The sequence below is a fragment of the Miniopterus schreibersii genome (assembly GCF_964146895.1).
Source record: "Miniopterus schreibersii genome assembly, chromosome: 21".
NCBI classification, from domain to species: domain Eukaryota; kingdom Metazoa; phylum Chordata; class Mammalia; order Chiroptera; family Miniopteridae; genus Miniopterus; species Miniopterus schreibersii.
In genome coordinates, this window is record NC_138123.1 from 15,333,957 (window position 1) to 15,356,130 (window position 22,174).

The 22,174-nt window shown below is 41.9% G+C and overlaps 1 protein-coding gene across 1 annotated transcript in view; it reads right to left on the reverse strand.

Moving 5' to 3' along the window:
• The window catches only part of LYST (lysosomal trafficking regulator), a 162,893-nt gene that overhangs the window by 19,025 nt on the left and 121,694 nt on the right, over window positions 1–22,174 (reverse strand). Inside the window, exons 39-46 of the mRNA XM_081124037.1 lie at window positions 21,995–22,147; window positions 18,994–19,238; window positions 13,965–14,031; window positions 12,509–12,665; window positions 9,151–9,291; window positions 6,411–6,628; window positions 2,224–2,454; window positions 360–549 (exon numbers count right to left, since the gene is read on the reverse strand). Of these exons, the coding sequence (XP_080980163.1) occupies window positions 360–549; window positions 2,224–2,454; window positions 6,411–6,628; window positions 9,151–9,291; window positions 12,509–12,665; window positions 13,965–14,031; window positions 18,994–19,238; window positions 21,995–22,147 (1,402 nt within the window). The remainder of the gene's footprint in view (window positions 1–359; window positions 550–2,223; window positions 2,455–6,410; window positions 6,629–9,150; window positions 9,292–12,508; window positions 12,666–13,964; window positions 14,032–18,993; window positions 19,239–21,994; window positions 22,148–22,174) is intronic.

A 22,174-nucleotide genomic window follows, 5' to 3' on the forward strand; every position in this document is an offset into this window, starting at 1 on the left:
GTTCTGGTTGTTTGACTCTATCTTCTGAGGTCTGAGGACTAGACTTGCTGGACAGGTAAGTCTGTCGATCCTGGGACTCGAGAGCCTCAAAGTGAACATTTCACCAAATTATCAACCATAATGTTTCATCCTGTGTGCACAGCCATTTCTCATCCCCTTCAAACTCCCCTTCATTTCCATGACACTGCATTTAATGCCCATTTTTTCCACATGGTGTGTTTTAATTCCTACTGTGCACTAAATAACCACCAATTTGAGCAGTTTTCACCAAGGACTCAGAAAACTTAAAAAGCAGCACAGATGATCTGGAAACACTCAAATCTCATGAAAGATGCCAGAATGATTTTCTTTCATTTCACCTTGTTCTTTGCTGTACGTCATCAGAAGACAGAAATTTCGGGACAAGCCACAGATTGCTCTGGTGGGCAGAGCCTGGAGGGAGGCCAGTCTTTCTCCATGGGGCTGGCTGAAGCAGACCACAGGTACGGCGGCACTGGGGGAGCCCACGTACTCTCCCCACTTCAAGCCTTTTATCCATGACAAAGGGCTCTAAAACCAAAGAAGAAAAAGGTATGATTTTTAAAAAAAGGAGTAAATATAGAATTACTTCTAATTTGAATTCTAAACAAAGTAAGAGAGAGCAACCTGGTTATAAGCCCACCATGGGAGAGAATTAGCTTACACGCTTTCACTTCCCCCAGGCTCAGCATGCAGGACATGTGCTCCTGTTGCCAGTGTGACGGAGAGGACAGTCCCAGCCCTGCAGAGCTGCCTGCTAGTGAGTCGGGTGGACACATGTGTCAGGAGGGGAAAGAAAAACAGACGGATAGGGCTGAGGATGACGGGGCTGCTACATCACAGGTGGCGGTCAGGGGCTCTCTGAGGAGGTGACGTCTGAGCAGAGACCTGAATTAAGTGAGGGAGCAAACTCGGGCCATATCTGGGGATAGGCCATTCCCCATGGACGGGACAGTCAGTGCGAAGTCCTGTGATGGGAGTGAGGCAGGTCGGTACCACATTCCCACTGCGAGTGAAAATATTGCTGAGAGCCTTTATATACCAACTTAACACAGTTAGTCAGCAATAAGTATACTAACAAATTAAACAACATTTGTTACTTTTCAGGGATGTGCTATTAAATTATTTTGCCATGTTAAAATGATAGATTCTAGTTTAGAAGAATAACCTTGTCAATGACAAAGAAATGATTTGTGAGGCTTCAAAATCTTCTGAGTTAAATTGACAAGTAAACACAAAACATAAAATACAGCTCTCAACTGTGAAACACAATATTGGGGATCTGGTTTTAGGAAAACAGCACTGTCTATCATACTGATAGTTTAAATTTCAATTTTACTGGTTGTGTAAGTTTTGTTTGCACAAATCAGATATATGTGAGCTTTGAACATAAAGAATCACATTTAGTGCTCTATTTGTGTTCTACATTTAGGGTATTTCAGTAATATTAGGAAACAATTGTCAAAATAAGGTCTGTGAAAACCGTTTTCTCTTCCAACGGATCACAGATCACAGTCTGAGAGATGCTGCTCGTTTCACCCTGAGGTCCGTTCCTTTCCATTTTCTGCGATTCCCTTCAGCAAACCTCTGTGGCACTTTACCATCCACAGTCTCCCATCTTATGCTGCTTTAATAATGAAGATTTTATTGGAGGATTAGAATTTATTTTACTTTTAAGGTTTTTCTTGCTTTATTTTTCTACTTCAAAGCAGAAATGATACCCACTTCCTATTTTAAGAGGCAATATTTTTTATCATTACAACCTGGGAAAGCCAAGAATATGTAAGGTTCCTGTTCACTGTGAACCAAACCTCCACCCCTCTAGCTGGGACCTTTGGTGGGAGATGATCACCAGGACCCTGCCCACATGTGGGCACTGGCGCTCATGTGTGAAATGCCTCTAATCCTGCACGGTGCCTCTCCTCTCTGCATATTCTCTCCCATGGCACTGCCTTATGAGGCTTTCCTGTAGTCTCCCCCTCAGCGGTCACTGCGACCTGACCTCCCCGAGCACTCTCTTCCTATCACTAACCCAGCATGTGCTGCACATAGAATACCGCTGGTAGCTGCCCATGTGCTCACTGCTGGCACACACCTCAGGCCAGGATCCTGCTATTCCCCTGGCCCCAGAAGCTGTGTCAGGGTCTGACCTCTCGGGAGGTGAATCAGTTTTTGCCGAATTCTGTTGCGATCCAAATGACATACCGGGTAGGTAACTTCTTTGACCGGCTCCCGGGTTTCCCTGAAAGCAAACTGCACTAAGAGCCCCACAGCCGCAGGAAGCTCCCCTTCGATGCTGAGCTTGGACACAGGCCTGCTCACGTGGGCTGACTGGAACAGCTGCCGAGGGGTTTGGCCATAGGTTTTGATCATGGTTTCCAGAGCTCGCCTCTGAACTGGATCTTCAACTGCAGAGACATCCATTCCAAAATATGTCTGAAAGGTGGAGGGTGAAAGGGAAGCAGAGCTTTTGTAAAGAAAGATCTGCAATAACACCAAAGGGAGCAGCAAGGTGCTCTGTCTCTAGGTCATGGTCTATCTGCTCTCCTGTTCCAGATGGAGATGACTCTGAAATGCTTTTGATCACGTTTATAATCATTAATGGCCTCTATGAGATTAGAAATCGATGTTTCTAAATGGATGATCGAAAATACTGTACCTTGATTGGTTGATGCTGATCAGGTATGTTTATAAAATTGATTTTTACTTTAAGACCAGAGAATATCATATAAGACTTCATGTTTAATTCTAAATTATTGAAAAAGTCATTTGTCCAAAGTGATATATAGGGAAATGTAAAAATGAAGTTAACAGACAATATTGGTAGGTCCAAGAGAGTATTATTTAGGTTCTAACAGAAACTGTAAGAGAATCTGAAGAGCTGGCAGAGGGAGGGCAGAGTGGACTGGAGCTGTGTGAGGAGAATCTAAGGTTGTGTACTCTGGAGATAGAGCTCAGAGGGCACCCCTCTGGATTCCTGTGCCAAGCCATTCCCCCATACAGCAGAGGGCATCTTTCACAGGCAGACATTTACCTTCCAAGCAGTTTTTGCCTGAGGGGGAAGCAATTGGCCCACCCTGCTGGAAAACCTCTCACCCTGCCCCTTGGAGTTTCTACAGCCTGAGGCTCATTAAAAGAATCAGATTAACCAGCCTGCAGGTAGAGGCACACCTCAGAATGCTTTGAGTCTTTGCCTGATCTGCTTCTGGAACCGGGCCTTGGAAAAGCAAACTTTGGTGTACATCTTGGTCCTGTCCAAATGCACCCACCCCAAAAGAGGGGACCTCAAACCATGGGTTGTTGACAGCTCCAAACAGTGTACTCAAGTCCAGTCACAAACAGCGTCTGACATTGGCCTGTACCAGAGACTTTCCAAAAAGACTGAGAGTCCTAGCAGACCTACCTAAACTACCCAAAATAGGTAGCTAAAACGGGGAGACAAAAAACAAGCCCCAAATGAAAAAACAAGAGAAGTCTCCAGTAGAAGAGCTAAATGAAATGGAGATAAGCAACCTATCAGATATAGAGTTCAGAATACTGATTGTAAGTATGCTCAACAGCATGAAAAAAGATACGGAAACTCTGAAAAATGACCAGTCAGAAATTAAGAATGACATAGCAGAAATAAAGAATACATTGGAAGGAATAAACAGCAGATTAGAGGAAGCTGATGATCGGATCAGTGAATTAGAAGACAGGGTAGGAAAAAAATCACTAAATCAGAGATCCAAAAAGAAAAAACAATTAAAAAACAGGAGGACAGTCTAAGGGAGCTGTAGTTCAACAAGAAACGTAACAATATTTGCATCATAGGAGCACCAGAGGAGGCTGAAAGTAAGCATGGGTTAGAGAACCTGTTTGAAGAAATAATGGCAGAAAACTTCCTAACCTGGTAAAGGAAAAAGTCACACAAATTCAGGAGGTCCAAAAGAAGAATCCAAAGAGGCCCATGCCCAGACATATCATAATTAAAATGCCAAAAATTCAAGACAAAGAGAGAATCTTAAAGGCAGCAAGAGAAAAGCAATCTGTTACCTACAAAGGAGCTCTCATAAGGCTGTCAGCTGACTTCTCATCAGAAACTCTACAGGCCAGAAGGGAATGGCATGAAGTATTCAAGGTAATGCAAAGCAAGGATCTGAAACCAAGAATACTCTATCCAGCAAAGTTATCACTCAAAACAGATGGTGAAATAGCAAGCTTCCCAGACAAAAAAAGGCTAAAGAAGTTTATCACCACGAAACTAGCATTGCAGGAAATGTTAAAAGGACTGCTGTAATTAGAAGTAGAAATAGAAGCAATACAAGAAATGTTAAAGAGACTGCTGTAATAATAATAAGAAATAGAGAGAGAAACACAGGCATAAAAAATTAAGATGGTCATAAATAATGACCTATCAGTAATAACCTTAAGGACTTTAAGGGGGAGATCAACAGCAATACAATTATAGTTGTGGACTTTAACACCCCACTGACTTCACTGGATAGATCTTCTAGACAAAAAGTCAACACAGAAACAGTGACTCTAAATGGCACGCTAGATCAGATGGATTTAATTGATATTTACTGAATATTTCACCCCAAAGCTGCAGAATATACATTCCTCTCAAGTGCACATGGGCCATTCTCAAAGATAGACCACATGTTAGGACACAAAACAAGTCTCTACAAGTTCAAGAAGATTGAAATCACATCAAGCACCTCAGATCACAAGGGCATGAAATTAGAAATCAACTACAGTAAACACTCAAAAACATTCAAACACATGGAGGCTAAATAGCATGTTATTAAACAATGAGTGGGTTACCAATAGATCAAGAAAGAAATCAGAAACTTCTTGGAAACAAATAAAAATGAACACACAACAACCCAAAATCTATGGGACACAGCGAAAGCAGTTCTAAGAGGGAAGTTCATAGCACTGCAGGTTTACTTCAAACAGCAAGAAAAATTTTTAGTAAACTACCTAACTCTACAACATAAAGAATTAGAAAGTTCCCCTGTGAAGCTGTCCAGACCAGGGCTCTTGTTTGCTGGGAGTTTTTTATTGCTGCTTCTAATTCATCAGTTGTTATTGGCCTATCCAGGTTTTCTGATTCTTCCTGATTCAGTTTTACATAATCTCACCCATATGTGGAATCTAATAAATAAAATAGACTGAGGAACAAAATAGATCCAGAGACACAGAAGCATGGAACAGACTGAGGGACCTCAGTGGGAAGGCAGAGGTAGGGGAGTGGGCGGGGAGAGATTAATCAAAGAACTTAAATGCATATATGCATAACCCATGGACACAGGCAATAGTGTGGTGATGGCCTATGGGGGGCAGATGAGGGGTGGAGGGGGTTAATGAGGAAAAAAGGGGGAGATCTGTAATACTTTCAACAATAAAGATAAATTTAAAAAAATAAAAAGTTAACATATATTTGTAGTTAACTGTATGGCAGACATTATCCTACATGAATTTTCTTCCTCATTTTTGAGGTTGGTATTACTGTTCACATTTTACAAATGTGTCCATTTAGGCACAGAGAGGTGGAGCTATTTGCCCAAAGCCACAGAGCAAGTATTAGAGTCACAAGGTAAGAGTTTGAAGTCAATTCCAAATTCCAAGACTGTGCACTTAATCACTACACTGTTTTGCCCCATAAACTGAATAAAATTCCTAGAACAATGGCATTAACTGTCCTTTTTAAAGATCTAAAGTCCCAAAGAATTAGTGAAAAAAATTCTAGGCAGATGAGAATTATATGGTACGTTTCAGCATGCAGGTACTTTTAATGTGAATTTATATGAGAATTGAAAAGATGGGGCCGGATATAGGCACAGAGTATACTGAAGTTAACGTTAAAATTCCTAATTGCTTTTAAAATTACATCTCAGATAAATATGAAGTTCAAAAATTATGCCTGAAGCCTTGCCTTTATTTTTTACTACTCTTAGCTATAAAATGACTATTCCCCAACCAACCAGTATTATCCCACTTCAGAACCCTCTGTCACAGCATTTATCTTCTACCCCAGTCATCAGGAAGCTTGTCTTATTCTCTCTTCCAGACCTTAGGTCTCTCAGGAGTTTAATTTTCTATTACCTTAGAGGTACTTAAAATAAGCACTGAGCCAAATGAACTAAAGAGATTTTTATTTTAAAACTACTACTCAAGAATGCATCTCTGGCATAAAGTCCTCATCCAAGCTGGGGTGGTCTTGGAAAACCCCAACAGATAGTGTCTTAGTTGTTTTTAAGGAGGGGAAATACACAACCTGAAAAGTCTTCGGTAAGTTTAGTGTCACTGCCAATTCTCTCGGAAAACTTAGTTTAAAGAAACCAGCTAAGCTTTAAACATTAGGGTTCCACCTGACTATGTGAATGCAGAGTTTAAGAGCAGCTTACCGCAGGGTGGAAAACGTTGGTGGCGTGGACGGCAGCCTTCCCTTTCTGCTTATATCCGAGCACCAAGTCAATCCAGTGACAGATACTCTGGGACACGTGGTCAGACTCCAGGGCCTGCCGGTGGAGGAGGGTGAAGAGGCGAGGGTCGTTACGGGCCCAGGGCGGGAGGCCGACGTGGTTAACCCGTTCTCCACTCTGACGCACACCGAAATCAAAACCTACAAAACACCACCAACATCAGTGTTCTTCTCCCCCAAAGCATGCTTTATTTGGCCCACTGAGTGGGTCTTGAGAGTTCACAGAAACAGTCGTGAACATCATGGCCAGGAAAAGGAGCGGCAAAGAGGACAGCAGCGCCACTGCTCGTCCATGCACTCACCTCGAAGCAAAGCCCCACGATCAGTCCCATCCTATTAACTTGCAGGCCTTTCAACCTTATCTTTCTATCACTTTATGTCATACTGAAGAAAAAGCAGAAAGTCATCGCCTGCTAATTCCAATATCCACGAATCAAATCTCCCAATGCAGTAAGTACTTACGTATCTATTCAACTGCCAACTTGATTAAAATTGCACTAAGGCTTGTATAAACATTTCTGAATTCGTGGTGCTAACAATAAATTTAAGACTACTTATATGTAGTAAACAGCATTCTGTAGTCAAAAACCCAGCTGATGCAAAGCACACACATTCCTAGAATGAACATCTTGGTCTGTGAACTTTATGAAAAGTCTACAGGTCTGCTCTGACTCCATTTCTACTAAACATCCTGTGGATGGACAACAAATTACCCAACACATCAAGTAAGAGATTCTTCTGTCTCTCATCAGTCTGCTGGTATAAACAAGACTTAGAAGTGATTATTTTAAAAAATTGTCCTAAAAGAAATAGTACCTTTGAACAGAAATGTGTTTGTGTGCTACCCTTTATGGACAGAAAATCTGAACACCATAACAGAATAAAAATGAAAAAGGACCTCTTAAAAGCAGATTGCACTCCACATAAAATTAAGTTGCTGTCTGCCTACTTGCTGATCTTGTAAAAGAGTTAGGAGGACCTTCACTAATTTTGCAGTATTTTGAAATGATACAATGTAAAATACAAACCACAGTGTATATAAAATTAACAGGTGGAGGTGGGGATCTTCCTGCAGACAGCAGTAGGCAGGGTGCTTCAGGACACAGCTGTGCACCTAGAACTCTATGTGGGTTCCCTGGGAGACGCAGCAGGATTAATTGGTTTAAGGATAGTGAATGAGCATCTAAGGGCTGAGCTGGGAGGGGCTGAGCAGCAGGGCATCTCTTTAAACTCACATCATTCCCAATTTTCAGGTGCCCTGGGGACATAGCACAGAGGCAGACACTCTTCCCCCAGGAGTGACTGGAGGCACAGTGACAGGTCAATAGAGAGGCTAGCAGGAGTGACATGATGTACATTATAACAAACTGTATTGTCCATAAGTGGTGATAACAACCCCAGCTGTCTTGCATGCTTTCCAGAACCTTGCTACACGTCCAACAAGTGGCCAAGTCCACGCTCCTTCCTGTTGAATGTGGGCAGGCATTGACTGCGCCAACAAGCCAGTGCTGTGGAAGGGACGCTATGTGAGGAAGCTCTCACTAGTCCATGTGGAGATCACATGGAAAATCAGTGGCACTTCATGAAGAAAGAGATGCCTGCCCTCCCCCAGCTGCTCTGTTCCCGATTGCTGGAGTTCCGGCCAATCTGAATACAATTTCATGAGAGACCCTGAGCCAAACCAGAAAAGCACCTGGCTGAGCTGTCCTGAGTTTCTGACCTGCAAAGACTGTGACAGATAATAAATGTACTGTTGTTCTGAGCTGCTAAGTGCTGGGGTTATTTGTTCTGCAGCCACAAAAGCTGGAACTTACACAGGAGAAACGATGGACAGCGGGGACAAGCAGTAGACTTGTGTAGGAGCCCCAAACTGAAAGCCACAGGCAGGACCCCAAACTGCGGTGCTGGTTTCACGGAGGCATTTCTCACATGGGCAACACCAGGATCTACTCCAGGGGATCAGAGGGCATTTACTAATCATTCTTCAAACAGCTCCAGACAGGCCGGTGAGTGTGGAAGGGAATTCTACAGTAATCTGCCCAACACTAACTTCTCTAAAGATATAATTTTCAATTTCATTATTCCAAACAGTCTCATAAAAATATGAAATTAAGTAATGTAGAAAACAACCCAAAATACCTCTTAAAGGGTCACCAATCTTCTGTTAAACAGCAGGTTAAGGCAGGCCAAGACTGTCAGTCACTGGCACCACACAAAATTCAGTTTTACCCTCTAGTGTTCATTTTCATTCCTAGGTATTTCTGGTTAGAGTGTTTTATTTTTAATTCAATCATTCCTCATAAAGTCATTGAGATTTTGGTTAATTTACATTGTGTTTTCAATAAATTCATGACTCATTCTTTTTAAATGACATACTATAACCTTTGTAATCAGAAAAAATAAAGCAATTTCTGTAACAAAATTAAAATACATGTTTACAAATACTTTTAATAGTTCAAAGTCACAAGTTTCCAGATATTTTTGGTCCTATAAAATACTTAAACCCCTCAAGCTCACTTGGAAATAGAATTATATACTTAATAAAGGTATTTCTCTTATTTGTGGTCTCAAATTTACGGACTTAAAAGATATTTTTATTTTGGGAAAATTATAAAATAAGTACAAATGCTCAAAAATATAAACTAGAAATGAATGACTCATACCTTCTCGGTTAACTAAGAACTCCGGAAGATAGAAAAACTCTGGGATAAGTTCTTTCACATCAGTCATGGACTCAAAAGATGAGAGACGCCAGGTTGTGTTCATGGAATGAAAGGTTCTGTCTGGAATGTCAAAACTCTGATCTATAAAGAAATAGAAATAATAATGAAGACACAAAGACCTGACTCCATTTGGAGCCTGTCATAATTTATTTTTGTTGCTTCAAAAAGATTAGAATAATGTTCATTTTGTTTATCCATAGTTTAAAAGAGCTTATTCACTTATTCTTGAAAATAAATATTTCTACACATAATTTGAGACCATGTTACATTATTTAAAATCTGTATTGTTTTCATATCACATAAAACTAGATGAATTTCTAGCATTTGTGTAATTGGTGACTGTCTACCCAAGTAGAATAAAATGCCCATGAAAGCAGGGGCCTGGGGCATCACCCACACCTGGTGCATATGAGGTGCTCAACAACAGCTCGCTTCCTGAAAAAATGAATGAGTAAGGAAGTAAAACCAAAGTTCAAATGGATAAAAGAGCTTTTTCTCCATCTGGAGGCAAAATTATTCCCTTACCTCCCATTGTTATGGCCACGTTCTCTCCTTTCTTTTGGGGGGGGGCGAAGAAAGGGGGCACTGCCTGTTAGATGTTCTAACTCACTCCTTTGCCAGGTTTTTCTGGTGCAGACCATTAATAATCAAGAACTGAGCTTTGACCTGTGTCTCTCTATCAACAGTTATCAGACCTTCCAGCTACAGGGCAGGCCTTGGCCATGAGCTGCACCGAAGGCAGCCATGGAGGCAGCAACACAGATGTTTCTTAAAAATCTCGTCGTTCCACCTAGAACTCCTCTGAACTTGCTGAAACTTGAGCACATTTTTTCATTTGGAAACTGTCACAAACAAATCTCAGCATCAAGAAAGGCCAATTTCAACACGATGTGCTCATTTCTTCCCCAAGCCTGAGCCGCTCTGCAGAGCACGTTTCCTGTTACTTTATTCCTTTCTTATTTAGTCGGTCAGTTAAGTCACTACTGCCGGCCACTAAACAAAATCTGCAAAGGAATGAGGTTGACAAAGATTTCCTTTTTCTCAGAAAGTAGGGAGGGTCACTTAAAGAAATATTTACTAACTCATTCAGGAAAAAAGTTATCAATCTAAATGGATTCTAGAAAACATAAGGGCAATTCTGTGATGCTAGGGCAGAGCCACAGCAGCGAGGCAGACACCCCGGATCTCTGGGACAAGACAAGCACACCCAGGATCTGCTCAGATTTCTAAATTCTCTGTAGTTTCTTAATTGAAAAAAAGTAAGACCACACATTCCTATCATCTAGAACACGCATGTACTATTCTAGTGGTTCGTGGCCAGTAGCACTCTTGACCCCCAGGGCACACTTGGGTTGTCTGGAAGACATTTCTGGTTCTCAGTGGGTGGTGGCCAGGGATGCTGCTAAAATAAACATCCTAGGATGCACAGGACAGTCCCCACAGCAAAGAATGGTGTAGATCAAATGACGATAGTGCCAAGGTGAGAAATCCTGGTGTAAACCAGAAATCTAGAAATATATTCAAAAACCATCATAAATCATTTTAAACCAATCAGATGAAACAGAATGAGGATTGAGGTAGTCCCTGTGACTTTTTTAAAAAAACCACTTTTAAATACATAATGAAGAAAACCTAGCATAACCACAACATATATAAAAATATTAAGAAATTTTAGTTGATTGGGAGTTTCATATTACATTAAAAGAAATGGAAGGCACAATGGTTCTGTTATACAGGGGAGTGGCCTCAAATGACATCTGAAAAATTCTTTTTTCCTCTGAGTGCCACTTTTTAATAAGGGCATTCACGAATCAACACATGTTCAGAAAGACGATCCAAATAGTGACAGGTTTGGAAGCCAGAGCCAAAAAGGATGGCTTAAACTTGTGGGGTTTTTTTTGTAATTTAAGTACACTTTATTTTATCTTTTTAATTGAATCTATTGGGGTGACATTGGTTAATAAAATTACTCTGGTTTCAGGTGCACAATGTATAATACATCATCTGTATATTGTACTGTGTGCTCACCACCCCAAGTCCAGTCTCCTTCCGTCACCATTTATCCCCCCCACCCTCTTTTACCCCCTGCCCCACCCTGCCTTCTGGCAATCACCATACTGTGGTCTGTGTCCATAAGTCTTTCTTTTTTTTTCTCATGGATCCAGAGAACATACTGACACCTGTCAGAGGGGAGGGGTTGGGGCTGGGTGAGAAGAGGGAAGGGATTAAATTTGGCTTTGAAGACTCTTTCCTAAGTGCAGAACAGTCCTGTTTATTTGCATGTCCCTGGAAGCAGCTGGGATAAGACCTTGCAAATAAGAGCCTTCAGACCTGATGTCAAATTAACTAAGGATAATTAGCCTGGGGACAAACAACACTGAGAGGCAGAAAGGGGTCAGGGCGATACTCTTCAAATATTTGAACAGCTGTCATGTGGCACATTTGTTCTGTGTACTTACAGAGGGACAAACACAAGAAAGTCTTTTTATAGACCAAGGAGAGAGTCACTCCTCTGAGGGGGTGTATGTGAGTAAAAATACATAAAGAAGTAAATGAATGGATAATGATTCTACAGAGGACTGTGGGCGCCACAAGGAACAACTATCAGCCTAATACCACGGTTCTCACTAGAAACCAACAGGCGAGTGTGTCCGTTTGCATACAAATCAAGTTATCTCGATCTAACCATCTTCAGGTGGAGGAAGGCGACTATGGCGAAGGTAGCAATGTGGCTTCCTTATTCATTTAGGAGCCATTTATAATGAATTACAGTAACATTTTCCCCTTTAGGGTTCAAGATAACTGTGATCTGAAATATTAAGCTGAGCATCTTTAAAAAGTGAATTGCAGGCCAGCTGGCATGGCTCAGCAGTTGAATGTTGACCTAGGATCCAGGAGATCGAGGCTCGATTCCTGGTTAGGGCACATGCCCGGGTTGCAGACTCGATTCCCGGTTGGGGGCGTGCAGGAGGCAGCCGACCAATGACTCTCTCATCACGGATGTTTCCATCTCTCTCTCTCCTTCTCCCTTCCTCCCTCGCTAAAAAATCGATAAAAACATATTTTTTAAAAAGTGAATTTCATTTTAGACACTTAGACAGGTTTAATTTGAAGATAAGATTTGAGACATTAGCAAGACAATCTGGTTTCTGCAGGTTTTTTAAAGAGAATTCTGTTGAAGGAATAAATAGAATTCTTTTCCTGTGGCGTGACTGGTCTTGAGATGTTCTCAGGAAGTCAGCTAAGGTTTCTCTCTGATGAGTACCCGGCTGTCCAGGCAGTTCTGCCACCAGCTTACCTTGGTAGGCCAGGAACATCCTGGTGAAGGGCGGCATCCTGACCAGGAAGTGCAGCACTGTGCCACTGTTGGAGTAGTGGGAGCCGTAGTGGTAGGGCTGCACGGGGGGCAGCGGGTCGTCCTCTCGGGCCCCTTTGCGATACTCTTCCTCCAGGTACTGATGGACACAGGGAACCCAGAAAGTTCACGCTGGTGAGCTCCAGGCAACACTGGCAAAGCCTCCCTGTGTGGCTTTGAGTCCTTCCCCCAACCAGACCTGTGATGCCATTCTCCATGGCTGCCCTCCCCTCAGCCAGTGTTCAGACCTCAGTCACCTTGAGTGTCCAAGGGTGTTCTCCTGGCTGCCCCGCTGATGCCTGACCACCTGGAGGCATCTCCCAGTCTGCACCCTCCCTGCCAGCTCTAGCCCCGGCTAAGGGCTCCTGCTGTCTAAGCTGATCAAGCAGCTCTCACCACCAGGGACGCCTGCCTCCTGACACAGGGGTTCAGGGGGTAATGCTGTTCTTTAGGGCACTACTTCCTAGCAGGGGAAATGCAACGGAAATGGAAAAACTATATCTCGATATTGGAATTCTAGCTATAACATTTTATGGCTGTTTTGCATGGTAGTTACACAGAGATAAAAAATATGGTGACTTTTCGTGACTCCTATCTCCATCACAAAGTAGGAGGCCCCAACTCATATTTAATATTGTCACTATTCTCATCTCCCACAGCACCTGCCTGGCTCCAATAACAAAGTCTAGTGACAGTGAATTTCTGGAGTGACTTCTCCTTGGTCCCCACAGCACTGCCCCATTCTCACTGCAGAGTATCATTGAGAGACGGTTATAAGATGCTGTGAGGGGACTTTCTGGAATTCTGACATGACAATGTGGTGAATGTAAGAAAGCGGCGTCAGTACTCCTATCTTGATACTGTTGTGGAGAATGCATCGTGCAACTAACGATTTTCCTTGAATTTCAAACAGAATTTCATTCATATTAATGTCACAGAAATAGGCAATTCCGTTCTTTATTTAAATTTTAAAATCTGGTAAATTTCTGTAAATAAAGCAAAGCATAACTGACTGAATAATGAAGGATTACAGTGCATCATAAATATACTAATATTGTTACAGAAATAACCCTAGGAGTGAGCGTGTCCCTGGAAATCTTTGTGATTTTTGTAAGAAATGTAGTTATTTATACATTTCAATATAACAATGGATTACTAGCTTCCAATTTATGCTACTGTAAGTGTACTTCTTTATCTGGGCAAAATGTTTTCAGAGAATTGAGACAGAGTAATATTTAAAATAACATAATGATCTCCAGCTGTTTGTCAAAGTACAAGGAAGTGAAAAACAGAAAAATCGATACTATAAATTTAAAATTTATAAACACAAGTAAATCACAACTCTATAAAACGAAACTCCAGTTTCCATTTATCAAACATAAGGAAAAACGAAACCTACCCTGTACGTGTCCACGTAACGATCTTCCTTCTCTTTATACTGCACAGCTATGGGCTTGGAGAGATTTCTACGAGGAGAGAGGATGGGAAAGAGTGTTTTACGCGGTCGGGATGAAGCTGCCCAGATGTCTGCACCCCTCAAGTAAGTCAGTCATCAACAGAATACTCGGCCCTCAGTTTGGTGCTTCCACATGTTGCTCTGTCACACTCAAAGTTCCGATCCCCTAACTGTTAGGGTAGAATTTTCTAAGCAGACCCGTTCGGATACCAGGAGTTCCTGACTGAAGCGAGTAACCACCACAGGAACAGCACTGCTGTCCCTCCTCTCCCTACTTTGTTCTCTTTCCCCAGAGTCCTGACGGATGCTCCTGCGGCAGCCGAGTCCTACCAAGCCCGGGGTTCCTGTCCCCGTTTCCCAGACTCTGCGCCCAGTTAGACAGTGAAACGTGAAGGGCAGTTGGGACAGGGAATGTAATATGATCATGAGGAGATGTTACATAATTATTAGGTTAGTTAGTGAAAACTGAAGAAACTACACAAGCTTAGGATGACCAAATTGAGACCTGGAGTGTGAGCACTGAAATGAGTGTTTTGCTATCTAACTCGCAGATGCCGAGTAATGCTGTGCGTGTACTCGGGACGTGTCTGCTGCTGTACGCGCTGCGTCAGGAGGCACGAGAACGCAGGGAGGAGCCCTCGCGTGCACGAGAAAGAGCAAGAGAAGGCCCCCGATGAGGAAGAGTGGCTCCCACACTGAGTAGCAGCTGGTCTGGCCCTGGACAGGCCACCTGCAGCTTCGACATCTGGCACTGTAACTACAGCAACATCAGATTTGCCCACGTTTCAGAAAGTCAAGCCAGCTCTCTTTAGCCAGATGTTGATGTATCTATTTTTTTGATAATTATTTCCTAAGGATTTACAATTATAGTAAATACACTAATTTTGTTTTTGAGACTTTTCTAACCTTAAAAACTTTGTTAAAAAGTAAAAACAGTTTTACAGAGCAAATACAAATTCACATCTCAAACAGGAGAAGTCATGTTTAAGGCCCTGGCATGCAATTTTTTCTAATTAGCATAAGCAGGTTTTTTGAGTACAAGTAATACTGTTGTGGCTAAAAATCAGAAATTACTGATAAGCAAATAGAATAAACCAAGAATCACCCACACTGCTATTACCCAGAGGTACGACATTCTGGTACATACCCTTCTAAATGTTTGCCTGCTGATCTGTGTATATATATCCACTTTTAAAATAAAAATAATAGCTTTCCCCACCTATGACATAAATTTCTATGATATAATTTTAAATGGCTGCAACATATAACAATTTACTCAAACCTAGTGTTGGGCATTTAGGTTGTTTAAATATTTAGCTATTTTAAAACACGATGTGCCCTGGCCAGGTAGCTCAGTTCATTGGAGTGTCATCCCGATGCACCAAGGCTGCAGGTTCGATCCCCAGTCTGGGCATATACAAGAATCAACCAGTGAATGTATAAGGGGAACAACAAATCTATGTTTCTCTGTGTGTGTGTGTGTCTCCTTTCCTCTCTCTCTCAAAAATCAATCAATAAAAAAAATTTTTAAACATGATGTGAGGCCTGTCCTGACAGCTCAGTCTTTGGTTGCAGTGCCAGACACCATGACCAGATGCGGACCAGACGCACTGACTTCCTGCCTCACGAGACTGACTTCCAGTGGGAACCTTTCTGGCAGAGCACACATCCTTACCCTTAAGTCCTTTCTAAGAAAAAGTCCTGGAAGTTAAAGTGCTAACACAGAGCATGCACATGTGAAGAGTTCTTTGTATCATCACACTGCCTTCCAGAAAGACTGCATCTACTTATACTAGTGTATAATTTAAATGCCCATAAGCAGCATATGAAAATGTCTAAAAAATAATGTGTCATTTGCCTTTTTGTAAATTCACAAATACATTAAACTGAATCAGATTTCTTAAAAATGACCTGAACTAGGCCTACTTTTCAGCAGTGATAATTAAAATACCTTAATATACCAAGTAAAATATTTGAAGTCCATTTTTCTTTAAAACAAATATTTTTAAAAATTGAGATATAATTGACAAACATTCTATTAGTTTCAGGTGTACAACATAATGATTTGATATTTATAAGTGTTGTGAAACAGTAAGTCTAGTTAACATCCAACACCACACATAGTTAAAGAATTTTTCTCTTGTGGTGAGAACTTTTAAGATTTACTCCTTTAGCCGCTTTCAAATATGTAATACAGTGTTATTAATTGTAGTCACCATGCTGTACATCACATCTCCAGGGCTTACTTATTTTAGAGCTGGAAGTTTATACTTTTTGACCCCCTTCACCCACCCCTCATCTCCTGCCTCTGGCAACCACTCATATGTTCTCTGTATCTATGAGCTAGGTTTTTTGTTTGTTTGTTTAGATTCCACATATAAATGAGATCATATGGTATTTGTCTTTCTCTGTCTGACTTATTTCACCTAGCATAATGCCCTCAAGGTCCATAAATGTTGTCATAAATGGCAAGACATCTTTATTTTTTATGGCTGAATGATATTGCATTGTTTGGATATACCACATTTTTTTTATCTATTCATCCATTGATGAACATCTAGGTTGTTTCCATATCTTGAAAACTGCCTGAACTAGGCCTAGATCGCTATTGTAAATAATGCTGCAATTAACACTTTCAGTTTCTTTGGATAAATTCCCATAAGTGGAATTGCTGGATCCTGTGGTAGTTCTATTTTTAATTTTTTGAGGAACCTCCATATTGTTTTCTATTGTGGTTGCATCAATTTGCATTCCCACCGACAGTGCACGAGTGCTCTTTTCTCCATATCCTCACCAACACTTGTGATTTCTTGAGTCTTTTTGCTAATTACCAGAGAATATTTTTTTTAGACTAAATAAACAGCATATTTGCTCATCAGCTAGGGCTATTCAGTTACTCTAAAATGCAACTCATTTAGGAAAAGCAGGAAAAAAACTTAAATCTTTTCCTTTACTTGCCAAATTTCAAAAGCAACAAACTGGTACCCTAGTTACAGTGAATGACATCCAATGAGTTTTTGTTGTTGTTGTGTGTTTTTTTAAATATATCTTTATTGATTTCAGAGAGAGGAAAGGAGAGGGAGAGAGAGAGATAGAAACATCAATGACCAGAGAGTCACTGATCAAGCCCGCAACCCGGGGATGTGCCCTGACCGGGGATCGAACCCCGATCGCCTGGATCCCAGGTCGACACTCAACCGCTGAGCCACGCCTGGCTGGGCTCCAATGAATTTAGTTTTGCTTTTTTTGGGGGGCCTTTCAAAATGCATCATGACTGACTCTTTTCTTTTTTTTTTAATATCTTTATTGATTTCAGAGAGAGGAAGGGAGAGAGAAAGAGATAGAAACATCCATGATGAGAGAGTCACTGATCGGCTGCCTCCTGCATGCCCCCTGCTGGGGATCGAGCCCGCGTGTGCCCTGACAGGGAATCAAACCACAATCCCCTGGATCCTAGGTCAATGCTCACCTCTGAGCCATTGCAGCCGGGCAACTTAAGTATTTTTATTTAAGCTGTGTTTCTATCAGTTGTAGTCATTATTCTTTTTGATGATCAGATTTTTCTATCTTTGGTAGTGAGAGCCACTTCTAGTTGACTCCTGAGTCCTGTATTTTTTTTTAATTGTAGTAAAAAACACATAACACACAATTTACCATCCTAACTGCCATAGCTCAGTAGTGATAATTTACGTTCACATTGCTGTATAGCAGATCTTGAGAAGTTTTCCATCTTGCAAACTGAAACTCCACACCTACTAAACTTCAACTTCCCTCTCTCCCATCCCATCTCCCAGCAACCTCTCCTCCACTCTCTGCCTCTAGGAGTCTACCTTAGACGACTCATGGAAGTGAATCGAGCAGTATTTGATTCTCTGTGGTTGGCTTATTCTGCTTAGCACAATGTCCCCAAGGTTCATTTATGCTGTAGCATGTGACAGACCTTCCCTCTTTCTTAAGGTCAAATGATATTCCATTGTATGTGTACGCTATGTTTTCCCCACCGTTCACCCACAGGCAGACCGGGCTGCCTCCTCCTCTTGGCTGCTGTAAGGCGCAATGAACATACGGCTTTTGATGAGACTATATTAGTTTCCTTGCTGACACAGCAAAATACTCAGGCTCACTCTGTATGTTTTCCTCTAATAAAGGCAGAAGAAATGAGAGAACAGGAAATCACCACTTTATAACCTCTAGTGAAAAAGCTGACTCAAGCAATAATCACCAATGAGAGAAACAACTCAGTAGGAGCCTGAGCCTACACATCACCCTGAGCATCCTTAGAGTGGGAGGCTCCATGCCTTCTGATACAAGGTAGTATGGAGTCCACATCACCACCCATGAGGAATTCCTGCCAAAAAAAAAAGCAGCTGAACCTCAATCTAAGCAAGTCTTCAGAATGAATTTCCAGTCTCTAGGAAATATAGAAGCTAGAGAGGAAAGCTAAATACTAACAGAAATGAGGGACATCCTACAAGATAAATGTCCTGTTTTTTCCAACAAGTCACTGTTAGGAAGGCTGTTCTAGATGTTTGTCTGTAGAAACATTGCAATCAAAGATGACCAAGGGTCTGATTCAAGCAAATCAACCATAAAAAGACATCTCTGATGCCGTCAGGGGACATCTGAAAATGGACTGGATATTAGATGATATCATGAAATTATTGTTAATTTTCTAAGATGTGCTAATGGCACTGGGGTTAAGGAAGGAAATATTCCATCTTTTCCCTAGAAGATTCTACTGCAGAACACAGGAGTGACGTAACAAGACGTCTGTCGTCTGCCTTAAATAAAAAGAAAAAAAGAGGAACGAGTCTGGCAAACGTCTTCGTAACTGAGTTGGGGTGATGTACATGTGGCAGCTCATTCCATTTTCACTCAATTTTGTGCATGTTTGAAAATTCCCATGTTAAAAACTTTAAGGAAGTAAATTCAGCATATTGACAAAGCCGACAGGTGATGATGTTTCTCTTACCTGTAGATGGAAGGATCACTGAGGTCGAGGGTCTCACTAACGTAGTCAGCCAGTATGAACGGGAACACTGGATACTGCATGAGATCATTGAAGGATCGGCCGGCATGTTTGTTTAAGTGCGTCAGATATTCAAAATTAGTAATCTGCCCAGTGTACCATAAGTTTGTCAGAGCGGTGATGTTGCCGTATTCCAGGAGGTTAGGGAGGTCATTGTTCAGTATACTGAGGTACACGTCATCGCGAACCTGCACGGGCAGGAGAAAGAAAACAAGCAGATTTCACTTGGAGGCTTATCGACACTTTCCTCCAGAGAATCCATGATATTATGGGCATGTTATTCATCTCGTCCTCCAAGAAAATACTTTTCGCCCAATAACATGAACCGGTAGAGAAGTGAGGCAAATGCAGGTCTTCCTCCAAAGCTTGGGCCCCTAACCTCTGTGCTGCGCTTCTGCAGAATCTGTTAGTAAGAAACTGAGAAAAAGTCTATATAGGAACATCACTCACATACAGATCCCAAGAGAAGAAAGTTCAGTGAAGGAAAAAGAAGAGTCTTCATCTAAAGAAAAGCTACGTGATAGAGCAGAAAGAGCATGGTTTTCTGAATTAGACAGACCTGGACTGTTTTCCTGCTCACACCCTCGGTGCTGCAGCTACCATCTCTGTAGTAAGGGGTGAAAACATTTAGTCATGAGAGTGAAATAAGATACCCTATACAAAAGAGAATCTTTGGTCTTCACTACTGATTGAAAACTAATATATAAATTTTAAAACTTAGAAGTTCACGAAAGTACTGTCACAGGAAAATGGTATTCTGGTTTCTCCTAAAGCAATTACGCGATGATGAACAAATGGGAAAATTAATAAATCTGCTAAAGACAAATATGAAATACCCATGTTAAATGCGTGTGTGCTCCACGCTTAGGAAGAAGGGGCACAGACGAGGTCATGCAGAGATCGTTCTACACGAAGAATGAGCTAAAGTGATGGAACAGGCAAGGTTACAGTGTTTAAGAACCTGGCCCGGAGATCTGCTTCACAAAAAATGTGAATTTAACACTAAACTGTAGGTTTAAAAATGGCTAGGATTGTAAATTTCATGTTATGTATTTTTTACCACAATTAAGGGGGGAAAAAAGAATAGGTTCAAGGCAAAAAACACACAAGCAAATCTGAAAACAAAAGCAAAAGCAGAACTTAAACATGTAGTCTGAATCTGAAGGTTGCCCACTGCTGAAGCTAAGGTTGATGGTGGGAATTTATGACAGTCTGCACACCAAACTCTGCAAGAAAAGGAGGCATTCATTCTTTCGACAAAAGTTCACTGAGCCCTTATACACCTGTATGTTCAAGGTGCTGAAGCTTGTAGCACTGAGCCAAACAAAGTCCTTAGTACTATTGGGGAGACAATGTTGCACGCTATTAAGTCCTATAGAGAGAGGAAGAGCAAAGTAAAGAAGCTAAGGAGGCTGGAGGCAGGAGTGAGACAGGAGTTGCTATTTTACTTAGAGTAGTCAGGAAAGGTCTCTCTTAGAAGGAGACATTTGATCAAGGAGCCAGAAAAAAATAAGGGAGTGAGCCCTGTGGATTCTAAGGGTAAAAGCATTCCAGGCAGCACTGTAGGGGGAGTAAGTGCAAAGGCCCTGCTATGTTCAAGGAAGAGACAGTCACCATGGATAGAGAAGAGACAGTGAGAGACAGAATGGGAGAAAGTAAGGTCAGAGAGTTAGTGAGGTGCCACGTTATTCAACACTGTTAGTCTCTGGAAGGACTTTGGCTTTAACCAAATGACACGAAGTGATTAAAGAGCCTGAGCAGAGGAATGGTATGACCCGACCTATCTCAGGTGTGTGTTGAGAATGGTCTGAAAGAAGGGGGACTATGGAAGCAGGGAGGCAGGTGAGGAGGCTAGTGTGATGGTTTAGGCAAGACATGATGGGGGCCTGGACCAGGACAGCTGCAGCAGAAGTGGTCAGACTCTGGATGTATTTTGAAAACTTGCTGATGGAGTAGCTGTGGGGACAAGGAACAGGAGGAGTCTGGGGTAACCCCAAGGTTTGGTGACCAGAAGGACTGGAGTTGCCATTTATTGAGATGAGGAAAGCAGCAGAGATTTGTGGGGGAGATTAGAGGTTCACATCTGTACATGTTAAATCTGAGATACCAATTAGCCTTCCAAGTGGAGATGCCAGTAGGAAGCTAGATATTTGAGTGTGGGGTTCAGAGGAGAGGTTTGGGTAGAGGTATAACTTGTAAATTGCTGGACTACAGATAGTATTCAAAGTCACAAGACTGGATGAGAAAAGATGAGAAGAGGCCTGTAGAACGTACCCGGAGGTGTCCAGGGGCAGCATCTGTGGGCAAGACTGGGTGGGCATGGCTGGTGAGGTAAAAGGAGAGAAAAGACAGTGGCAACCCAGGGCCAGGGAGGAAGGAGCTTCTTTTTAGGAAAAGAAACTGTCAAATGCTGATGATGGGTCCAGTGAACTGAGGACCACGGAACATGGGCACAGGGCCAGCAACACGAGGGCACTGGGAGCTGCCCAGGGCTCGAGGTGGGCTGGAAGAAGGAAATATGCGGGGAGGACCTGGAGGCGGCAAGCACACAGCTTCCTCCTAGAGGATTTCCATAAAGGGGAGCATGCAGATAGCAGCTGATGGGATGTGGGTGCCCAGAGAGGGTTTGTCAAAAGTGGAATCTATTATCATGTTTAAACTGCTCCTTTCAGGTTGGTCATTCATTCACTGATTCAGTTGTTCACTTTTTACAAATACAGTTCCTTCTGGGAATCAGAATTTGATAGTTTTGGAGGGCAAAAATTAATCCTAATATAACCAAGGGTTTACTTTAATTAGGGCTGAGAAGTAGGCAATTTTTATTTGATTTCAGAAACAGTGAATGAAAGTTTAAATCAGTTAAACCTTCATTCAAGCAGTATGAGTAGAGTTACATGGTGCCATGAACTTCAAAATGCATACCTGTTACTAAAGGCAAACTTACCTTGGTGTTATCAAATGCTAACAGCAGTGTCCTGCCATTGGTTAAGAAGATTTCCACAGCGTTGTCTCTCAACTGCCACCAGCGCTTGTGAACTTCTTTGATTTCTTCGTACGTCCAAGAAAATGATGCTGGTTCCAATTCTCCCTGGAGGCTCTGGGACAAAGGAAATAGATGAAAGTA